The sequence below is a fragment of the Euleptes europaea genome, chromosome 6 (genome assembly GCF_029931775.1).
Source record: "Euleptes europaea isolate rEulEur1 chromosome 6, rEulEur1.hap1, whole genome shotgun sequence".
In the NCBI taxonomy this organism is placed as follows: Eukaryota; Metazoa; Chordata; class Lepidosauria; order Squamata; family Sphaerodactylidae; genus Euleptes; species Euleptes europaea.
Genome location: NC_079317.1, coordinates 10,703,095 through 10,714,064, shown reverse-complemented (window position 1 = coordinate 10,714,064; position 10,970 = coordinate 10,703,095). Strand labels below are relative to the sequence as shown.

Below are 10,970 nucleotides of genomic sequence, written 5' to 3'. Positions count from 1 at the left end.
AGTGCACCCACCAAATGGCACCCGCCAACTCTCCCCAGGTGCCGTATGGGCTGCTTTGCTAGCAATTCACAGCATTACAAGGGAGGGGCTGTGGCACAGTGGTAGATCATCTGCTTGGCATGCAGAAGGTCCCAGGTTCAATCCCCTGGATCTCCAGTTAAAGGGACTAGGCAAGTAGGTGATGTGAAAGACCCCTGCCTGAGACCCTGGAGAGCTGCTGCCAGTCTGAGTAGACAATACTGACCTTGATGGACCTTGATGGTCTGATTCAGTAAAGGCAGCTTCAAGTGTAGGGAGGGGCATCTGCTTGGCATGCAGACGGTCCCAGGTTTAATCCCTGGCATCTCCAGTTAAAGAGGGACTAGGCAAGCAGGTGATGTGAAAGATCTCTGCTTGAGACCCTGGAGAGCCGCTGCCGGTCTGAGTAGACAACACTGACTTTGATGGACCAAGGGTCTGATTCCGTAGAGGGTTCATGTGAGATGTACCCGTGTCGTAACTTACAGCAGGGGTCCCCAACCCTTCAAAGCTTGCAGGCACCTTTGGAATTCGGACAGGGCGGTGGACGCAACCACAAAATGACCACGGCAGGGGGCGGAGCCAACCACGGAATGGTCAGGGAGTGAGGTCACGCATAACTCTAATATTAACTCTTCAACATCTGAGGCAGAAGCTCTGCGCTAGCAGGATGCCGCTTAAAATGAACACACGGGTTTAAAAAATTTCCTTGCGTACGCACACAGTTTTCTTGCAATCCCTCAGTGAAGATTGTTGCGCTGAGCTGGCAGGCGGCTCCCAAAGCAGCATTTTTTAAACAATCTGCTCAGCCAATGAGAAGCCCTTCTCTGGACTCGCCCACTTTCTCTAAACACTTGGTAGGCACCAGGAAAGATGCCGGAGTGGTGGAGTGGTTAGGAGCAGTGGACTCTAATCTGGTGAACCGGGTTGATTTCTCCGCTCCTCCACATGAAGTCAGCTGGGTGACCTTGGCCTAGTCACAGTTCTCTTTGGGCTCTCTCAGCCTCACCTACCTCACAAGGTGTCTGCTGTGGGGAGAGGAAGGGGATTGTAAGCCGATTCTCCTTAAAACCGTAGAGAAAATCGACATATAAAAACCAACTCTCCTTTAACCGGGTGGCTATCCGACTGTAAAATGTTTTTGAAAAGCAGGTTAATATAGTCTGCTCGATTCGCTTTCGAATTTTTGATTTATCAATTGTATGTTGGATACCTTAATTTTTCCCCTTTCCCTCTTTTTCCTTTTATATCCCTTTTATTATAGAAGAAACAAATAAATTACAAAAAACCCAAAAACCCTTCTACCATGGTGCCCGTGCCTTACAGCGTACCCATATAACATATGACTCGGAGCAACGTAAGAGGCAGCCGTGCTCCCAGGTGGCCGACAACACCACACCGGGCGGGGATTCTGACAGCCATTTCAAAATCCAGAAGAACACATAAAAAACCTTCAGTTAAGAGCCATTGGCTGTTTATGCTTGGTAATTAGCAGCCGTTCCAGGCTGAAGTGCCCCGCATATTTTTTTTATTTCTTCACGCAGAACCGTCATTCCAGACTTCACTGTGAAGCTGGTGCACACCTGCTTCGCATTTGTTAAGAGCCCCTTTAACGTGACCTTCTGTGTTTGTTCCGCTCCCGCATTGAGCCCCGCATTCCCTGAAGGAAGCATGAAGAATCACAGCCGAGGCTTAGCTATGAAACATCTATTGCTAATGGCTATGCAAACGAAGGAACAAAGGGCAGGCGAGTGGGGTGTGTGTGGATTGTTTGACTTTCTCCTCTTGCATCAGGGACGGTGAACAGTCATTTTAAAGATCGAATTTAAAAAATCAACATTCAGCGAGGAGCAGAATCGACCCTGCATAAATGGCCATTGGGAAGCATGCACTAATTCACAGGCTGAAAACACAAATGAGAACGGCGATTCTATTCAACCAGTATGGTGTCAATGTTCTCTTGCGAGAGGTCAGGGTCTAACACGTTCTGCGCCTCCAAACGAGCTTGCGGGAGAGTGGCGCCTTTCCCCCCGTTCGGCGTCCAACTGTCGTCGTAGGGCTGAAACTTGGGGGCCGCCCCGCTGCCCACCCTCTGGCACCGGCTGTATTTGAAGTGCTTCCCTTTGTGCAAGTACATGTGTTCCAGCAGCTGGCTCTTCCGGAGGAACTTGTGGCCACACACGGTGCAGCTGACCTTCCTCTTCCGGGAAAAAGAAAAGTTGCAGTTCAACTCCACCGGCTCTGAGTCTTTGGACACCAGCGAGAGTTGGCCGATGGGTAAGGCCTCCAGGCTGCCGCGGGAGGGGTGCTCCAGCCGGCGCTCATTCTCTTTCCGCAGGAAGGTGTCGAGGCGGTGGCTTTCGGCGGTGGCGCAACTTTGGCTCAGCGGCGGGCCCTGGAGGAGGTCGTTGCTCTCCAGGATTGAGGCCGGCACCCCGAACGGCAGGGACCCCGACACGTGAGTGAACAGATGCTCTCGCAAAAGGCCCCGCGATTCAAAACGCTCTCCGCAGTACTGACATACGTGGGATTTGACGTTCGTTTTCGAAAAGGCCGGAACTCCAAGATCCGGGGAGGACGCGGTATGGCTCTGAGACACCACCGGTTCTGGGTCGGCTTTCTCCTGCTTTATGGTCACCATTGGCTTCGGGAGGTCCTCGGCCTGTTTGCCAGCCCCCTGAATGGGAGGATGAGAAATCGGCTGGTCCAAAGAGCTGTCGTCCAACCCGATAGCCAGAGAGAGCTGAAGCTGAGGGTGATCGCCCTGGTTGGAGGCTCGGCTACCGAGACCCGCCAGACTCTCTTTTGTCTGCAGGGTCTCCTTGACCGTCTTGTGGGTGGTGGAGATCTGGATCCCGTACAGGTTGGAAGACTGCACCGTCTCCGGAGACAGCATCCGGTTCATTTCGATGGCCATGTGGGACAGGTAGTCCGCGTGTAGGAAGCGGATGCCTTCCTCCAGCCGGGTAGGATTGACGGTCTGTTTGGGGCCTTTCCCGGTGTACATGATGTGGAGCAAATAGCTGAATATGTCGGGCTGGATATCTGTCGGCTGGATCTTTATGCAGTCACTGCTTGGAGCAAAGACGAGAGTTAAGTAAGTACATCACAAGGACAAATTAATTGATCTAAAGGTGCCAGTCATAACACGGAACCATGATCCATAGAATTTCTCCCCCTGTCTCCAAGGTCAAGTTCTGAAATTTAAAAAAACAACTTCACTGTGGGCAGCACCAACTGGCTAGCATCTGTGAGGTCAAACATTCACTTTCCTCCCAATCTCCACATAATCTTGACTATACAAAGGAAGCCACGACTCAGGTGACCCAACAAGAGATGGATTGACTCTATAAAGGAAGCCACAGCCCTCAGTTTGCAAGACCTGAGCAAGGCTGTTAAAGATAGGACATTTTGGAGGACATTGGTTCATAGGGTCGCCATGAGTCGGAAGCGACTTGATGACACTTAACAAACACAAAGCGTCCTATCGTAAGGATTCAATGAGACACTCCCCACAAAAAACTAGAGCCAATATCAAAGAGTCAGAAATATATATTCCATCCGTGTGTGCATCCTTCATATTCTTCCTGGACACAGGGCCCTTGTATGTGTTTTGGAGTTTTCGGAGACCCAAGATTGTCATCAAAAAAACATGTAGCCTCTCGGTTCTTCAATTCCAGGCCCACCGCCGGATGTTATTATGCTAGGAATCTTTCCTGTTAGACTCAGCTATTGATATCATATTTTGTAATCCGCTTGCTGACTAAATAACTTTGTTTATCATTCAAATCTTATCATATTTTGCTATTCGCTTGCTGGCTGACGGAATAGTCACTATTGGCAATCCGTCCGGAGTCCCAGTAAGAACAGCGGACTACAAATGAAAATAAGTAAATCAAATGTGCTCCTCCCTACACAAAGGCCCGTGCTGCCTTACCTTGTCTGGTGAATGAATATCATCTTAAAATAGTTGGAAAAAGCAGCCAGGACCGCTCTGTGAGCTTTGAAGTAGACGTCTCCAATGGCAACTGTGCAGTCGCAGAGAAAGCCAAACTCCCGTTGCATGTTCAGCTGCTGCAGAAGGATCAGGCTGTGGCCGGCCGTGTCCATCGTGGATCTAGGGGGGGCGGGGTCCAAACGAGATCTCTTAAAGGCGGAGCTCATTTTGGCGTCACAAATGCTAGAAGGGGACACCGAATATCTCGGCTTGCGAGCACTATGCGCCACAAGATCACTGCTTCCCCAAGGCCTGCCTATCCAAAGAGGTTTTATTGCCTACCTGGGCAAATACACACATGAACACGTGAAGCTGCCTTATATTGAATCAGACTACTGGTCTGTCAAGGTCAGTATTGTCTACACCTATGTGGAAAGGATGAAGGAGCTGGGTATGTTTAGCCTGGAGAGGAGAAGACTGAGAGGAGACATGATAACCATCTTCAAGTACTTGAGGGGCTGTCATATAGAGGAGGGTGCCGAGTTGTTTTCTGTTGCCCCAGAAGGTGGGACCAGAACCAACGGGTTGAAATTAAATCAAAAGAGTTTCCGACTAGACATTAGGAAGAACTTTCTAACAGTTAGAGCGGTTCCTCAGTGGAACAGGCTTCCTCGGGAGGTGGTAAGCTCTCCTTCCCTGGAGGTTTTTAAGCAGAGGCTAGATGGCCATCTAGGAGCCCCGTGGCGCAGAGTGGTAAGCTGCAGTAATGCAGTCCAAAGCTTTGCTCACGACCTGAGTCCGATCCCGACGGAAGTTGGTTTCAGGGAGCCGGTTCAAGGTTGACTCAGCCTTCCATCCTTCTGAGGTCGGTCAAATGAGTACCCAGCTTGCTGGGGGTAAAGGGAAGATGACTGGGGAAGGCACTGGCAAACCACCCCATAAACAAAGTCTGCCTAGAAAATGTTGGGATGTAACATCACCCCATGGGTCAAGAATGACCCGGTGCTTGCACAGGGGACCTTTACCTTAGATGGCCATCTGTCATCAATGCTGATTCTATGACCTTAGGCAGATCATGAGAGGGAGGGGCATCTTGGCCATCTTCTGGGCATGGAGTAGGGGTCACTGGGGTTGTGGGGGGGAGGTAGTTGTTGTAAATTTCCTGCATTGTGCAGGGGGTTGGACTTGATGACCCTGGTGGTCCCTTCCAACTCTATGATTCCATTCAAACTGGCAGCAGCTCTCCAGGCTCTCCAACAGAGGTCTTTCACATCACCTCCTGCCAGACCCTTACTGGGGATACCAAGCCATGCATCAACCATGGACTTCCAGCTGAATGCCCTCTTATTGGAATGTATAAATGGACACACACCGTGGGTATGGCTCAGTGGCAGAGCATCTGCTTGGCATGCAGAAGATCCCGGGTTAAATCCCTGGCATGTCTATTGAAAAGGATCTGGATTCGGTGATGTGAAAGACCTCTACCCGAGATCTTGGAAAGCCGCTGCCAGTCTGAGTAGACAATGTTGATGTCGATGGGCCAAGGGCCAGCTTAAGGCATCTAGGAAGGGGCCATGGCTTAGCGGGAGAGCATCCGCTTGGCATGCAGAAGGTCCCAGGTTTAATCCCTGGCATTTCCAGTGAAAAGGATCTGTTTGAAGGTGATGAAGAAGATGAAGAAGAGTTGGTTTTTATACCCTGCTTTTCCTCTACCCTATGGAGTCTCAAACTGGCTTACAATTGCCTTCCCTTCTTCTCCCTACAACAGACACCCTGTGAGGTAGGTGGGGCTGAAGAGTTCTGAGAACTGTGACTGGCCCAAGGTCACCCAGCAGGCTTCATGTGGAGGAGTGGGGAATCGAATCCGGTTCTCCAGATTAGAGTCTACTGCTCTTAACCACTACACCACACTGGCTCTCCAGCAAAAGACCTCTGTCCGAGACCCTGGACATCCACTGCCAGTTGGAGTAGACAATTCTGACTTTGATGGACCAATAGTCTGATTCAGTATAAGGCAGTTTAATGTGTTCATTTTTGTAATGTTAAAGAGGGAGTTCTTTGCTGGCCCTTCCTCTGCTCAGGTTTCATATTTGGCAAAGTTGGCTCTTCCATAAAAGCATGTGGCTTTAAGGATACTCCTCTTTTTTCTGCCTAATTGGGTAGGAAAGAGGACATTTTGACCCAGAACACAGTGAATTTCCTCCCTGCCTCTCATAGTTACTGTTCATACCAAATTACACATCTGGAATTAACAGCCATGTTATTCCAACATAATATGCAAATGGGCTAGGGGTACCAATGAAAGACAAGCTTGGAATCCCAATTTATGTTTGATGTATATTATATACAGCATATTAACATGGAATATAAATTAGCATCTGTGAACTGCTTAAGACTGAAAGCGGTTAACAAAGTACCAAGCTGCAAAGGCCTAAAACAGAATAAACCATTCAACTGCAAGATTTTTAAAAAATCACACAAGTTAAAAGGCAGCACAGCTGGATCAAAAAAACAATTTACACCACCCAGTGCCCTTTGGATTAAAACAACGGTACCTTTAAAGCAGAGGAAATTCTGAAAAATCAACTGTCACGTGATGTCTTTTTGTTAGGACCAACTGAAATATCACAGAACAGAGAGCGTTCCCGTTCTTCAGAACTCTTCATGAGGCTGGATGTTCAGAGCACAGAGACAAAAGAGACAGCACCAGGGTGGGGGGATTAGAAAAAAGACATTTCAAGTCATGATATAGAATCACCTTGCCTGCACTTTGTAGATTCTTCAGTGGAATATTTTATATTTTGTTTCTGGAATTTTGCTAGGGGCCAACTAGCAACTGCTGTCACGTACAGGGTAACTCTCTGCCAGTAATGTGCCACATCTGGCAGCTGGTAGAAATATCACATAACGCAGGGGTCCCCAATGTGGTGCTTGTGGGCCCCATGACACCAGCCAACACCTTTTTTTGGTGCCTGCCAAAAGTTTTTAGGAAGTGGTTGGATCCAGGTAGTGCTTTTGCCCAGCACGGCTTCTGACTGGCTGTGCAGGTTTTTTGAAATGTTGCTTCGGCTGCAACGGCCACCATAGCACAAGGATCTGCACTGCGTTACTGAAGTTAAGCTGTGGCAATCGTTCTGTGGCCAGCTCCGCCTCCTGCAGCAGCCATTTTGTGGCAGCCGTTCTGCTGCTCCGCCCACCGTGCTGGGTCAGAATTCCAAAGGTGCCTGCCGGCTCAAAAAGGTTGGGGAGCCCTGACATAAGGGATTGCTCTCCCAGTCAAGAAAAGCACACACACACACAAAACACACTGCAAACAGAAAATCAGCATGTCAAGGAGAAGGCTAGGCTACAATCCAGAACATCTAGCTTTCTGCACGGAGGAATTGCTTTTGTCCGCCAGAGAATTTCATCACGTGATCAGACCTGCAATCTGATGCACTATAGCCCAGACAGAAACTAAAAGGCTCAATGAAAATTAGGCTGTAGTTCCACCCACTGGAAAAATAAGGGGTTTGTATACAGAAGGGAGCCAGTGGGGTGCAGTGGTTAAGAGCAGTGGTTTGGAGTGGTGGACTCTAATCTGGAGAACCGGGTTTGCTTCCCCACTCCTCCACGTGAGCTGCAGATGCTAATCTGGTGAACTGGGTTGGTTTCCCCACTCCTTTCCATGAAGCCAGCTGGGTGACCTTGGTCTACTCAGTTCTCTGTGAGCTCTCTCAGCCTCACCTACCTCACAGGTTATCTGTTGTGGGGAGGAGAAGGGAAGGTGATGGTAAGCCGGTTTGATTCTTCCTTAAGTGGTAGAGCAAGTCGGCATATAAAAACCAACTCTTCTTCTTGCCTTGAAAAGGATGTTCTACCCCACTAGATCCCTTACACACTGGGAGTCTGATGGATCTTCCACTGGATGCTTGCCAGACTTGCTACCCTGAGCACCCTTACTAGGGAGTCAGCCCCACTGAACTCACAGGGGCTTACTTGTGAGCAAAAATGCTGAGGAGCCCAGTTAAATCACCGACCTACTGCCAAGCAAGAAGATGAAGAGTTGGGTTTTATTCCCTGCTTTTCTCTACCTTCATGGAGTCTCAAAGCAGCTTACAATCACCTTCCCCACAACAGACACCTTGTGGGGAAGGGGGGGCTGAGAGAGTCCAGAAAGAACTGTGACTAGCCCAAGATCACTTAGGAGACTTCATGTAGAAGAGCGGGGAATCGAACTTGGTTCTCCAGATTAGAGTCCGCCACTCTTAACCACGACATGCTGGCAATAAGGATGGCCTCCCTTGTAGGGTTGCCAACAGGGCCAGAGAAAATGTCGTTTCCTTTTAACAGGGGCCTAATGTGTGGAAATGAGCGGTTGTAGTTTTTCATGGCAGGAAAGTGGAACAGGCTTCCTCGAGAGGTGGCGAGCTCTCCTTCCCTGGAGGTTTTTAAGAAGAGGGTAGATGGCCATCGGTCAACAATGCTGATTCTGTGAACTTAGGCAGATGATGAGAGGGAGGGCACCTTGGCCATCTTCTGGTTACTAGGGGTGTGTGGGGGGGAAGGTAGTTGTGAAATTCCTGCATTGTGCAGGGAGTTGGACTACTAGATGACCCTGGTGGTCCCTCCGAACTCTAGGATTCTATGAAGTAAATAGCATCCCCTTGTAAATCACATCCCGTCAAACCTCTTTAAAGGGACAAGTAGGGGTCACTGGGGATGTGGGGGGGGGGGAGGCGGTTGTGAATTCCCTGCATTGTGCAGGGGGGTGGACCAGATGACCCTGGTGGTCCCTTCCAACTCTACAATCTACATTGGACAAACAGGTCAGTCTCTTAAGACAAAGATTAAATGGACATAAGTCTGACATCAGAAACCACAATATTCAAAAACCAGTGGGAGAACATTTCAACCTTCCACGACATTCGGTTGCAGATTTAAGAGTAGCAGTTCTCTTACAAAGGGAGATTGGAAAGAGAAACTGCTGAATTACACAGTGGGTAGCCGTGTTAGTCTGTTTGCAGCAGTCAAAAAGGGCAAGAGTCCAGTAGCACCTTAAAGACTAACAAAAATATTTTCTGGTAGGGTACCCTACCAGAAAATATTTTTGTTAGTCTTTAAGGTGCTACTGGACTCTTGCCCTTTTTGACTGCTGAATTACAGTTGATATTCAAACTAAAGTCAATGCATTGACCTTGCATTCATGGCTCGTTACCAATGCTGATTTCTCCACGCCCATCTCTCCCCTGGACATCTCAGACTCTTCTGCATCCCACACCTCATCCCATCACGCCTGATATCCACACTGACATACTGTGAACATTTACATACGAATGCTTGTCTGGATTCACTCTCCTCTACTTAAAGACCGATGGATTCACATTCTAGCTGTATCTGAAGAAGGGAGCTGCGGCTCACGAAAGCTCACACCCTGCCAGAAATTGTGTTAGTCTTTAAGGTGCTACTGGACTCTTGCCCTTTTCTACCCTTCCAACTCTATGATTCCAGGCCTGTTCCCCCTCGGTCTGTTGGGAACCCTAACCCCCCACCCCCCGCTGCTTCTGGAGCATTCTGCAGCTTGCAAACCCCACCGGTTTGCAACACCCCCCCCCCAGGCGCGCGCATGCCCACAAGCCACAGAGCTAGACACATGCAAGGACAACCATCCTTTAAACCGGCTCCCGGTGGGGAGGAGGAGGAGGAGGAGGAGGAGGAGGAGGAGGAGGAGGGGGGGGGCAATCCCAGGGGCTTCTGGGTGCGCAGGAACGGCCGTGCAATTGCACCCCCCCCCCGCCCCAGCAGAGAAAGGCCCAGCAACGCTCTCCTCCCCCCTTCCGCCCCATTTCCTCCCCCGGCTCCAATGCAAAGCTGGGGTTTGCTCCGAGGTCCCCTCGGCCCAGGCTTCCTTCGCCTAGCACGGAGACCCGTGCACGGCCGACCTGACGCCCCCTTTCCCCCGGGGGGGGGGCTCCTGCCACGGCTGCTGACGCTCCTTACCTAAGCGGCAGGCCTCTCGCCCCTTGCAAGCATCCGCGGGCTGGGAAAGGCGCGCGTGCGCACTGGCCTCCCCGGCCGGGAGAGCGGAGGGCCCTCGCGGGGGGGGGGGCGAGGCGGCGGCGCTGTAAGCTCCGTGACGTCACGGAAGGCGCTCCCTGCGGCCGCGGAACCCGCTTCTCCCCAGCCCATCGGAGCGCTGCGAGCGAGCACGCGTGCAAAGGTCTCTCTCGGCTGCTGAACTGACTTCCGGACGGCAAACCTCTTTAAAAAAAATATATATATATATATATATATATATATATATATATATATATATATATATATATATATATATATATATTTATTTTTCTTCATTTCATATATCCGTAAAAAAACAATATAGTCATGATAAAGAATAAAAAACAAATATCAATCTAGTTTAACAATTAAATGACTTCCCCCCCCTCCCCCTCTAAAATTAAATTGTATAATCTTTTGCTTAACTGACTTCCGGACGGCAAACCTCTTTTTTTTTTTAAAAAAAAATTTTTTTTATTTTTCTTCATTTCATATATCCGTAAAAAAACAATATAGTAATGATAAAGAATAAAAAACATATCCATCTAGTTTAACAATTAAATGACTTCCCCCCCCTCCCCCTCTAAAATTAAATTGTATAATCTTTTGCTTAACTGACTTCCGGACGGCAAACCTCTTTTTAAAAAAAAAAATTTTTTTTTTATTTTTCTTCATTTCATATATCCATAAAAAAACAATATAGTCATGATAAAGAATAAAAAACAAATATCAATCTAGTTTAACAATTAAATGACTCCCCCCCCCCTCTAAAATTAAATTGTATAATCTTTTGCTTAACTGACTTCCGGACGGCAAACCTCTTTTTTTTAAAAAAAAAAATTTTTATTTTTCTTCATTTCATATATCCGTAAAAAAACAATATAGTAATGATAAAGAATAAAAAACAAATATCAATCTAGTTTAACAATTAAATGACTTTCCCCCCTCCCCCTCTAAAATTAAATTGTATAATCTTTTG

The 10,970-nt window shown here is 48.5% G+C and overlaps 1 protein-coding gene across 1 annotated transcript; it reads right to left on the bottom strand.

Moving 5' to 3' along the window:
- Window positions 1-1,948: 1,948 nt before the first annotated feature.
- Window positions 1,949-6,580, bottom strand: ZBTB25 (zinc finger and BTB domain containing 25). The gene is made up of 3 exons (XM_056851509.1): window positions 6,511-6,580; window positions 3,956-4,135; window positions 1,949-3,089 (listed from the first exon to the last, which is right to left on the bottom strand). Exons 2-3 carry the CDS (start codon window positions 4,126-4,128, stop codon window positions 1,949-1,951), a joined length of 1,314 nt encoding a protein of 437 aa, XP_056707487.1. The 5' UTR covers window positions 4,129-4,135; window positions 6,511-6,580.
- Between the last annotated feature and the right edge of the window lie 4,390 nt (window positions 6,581-10,970).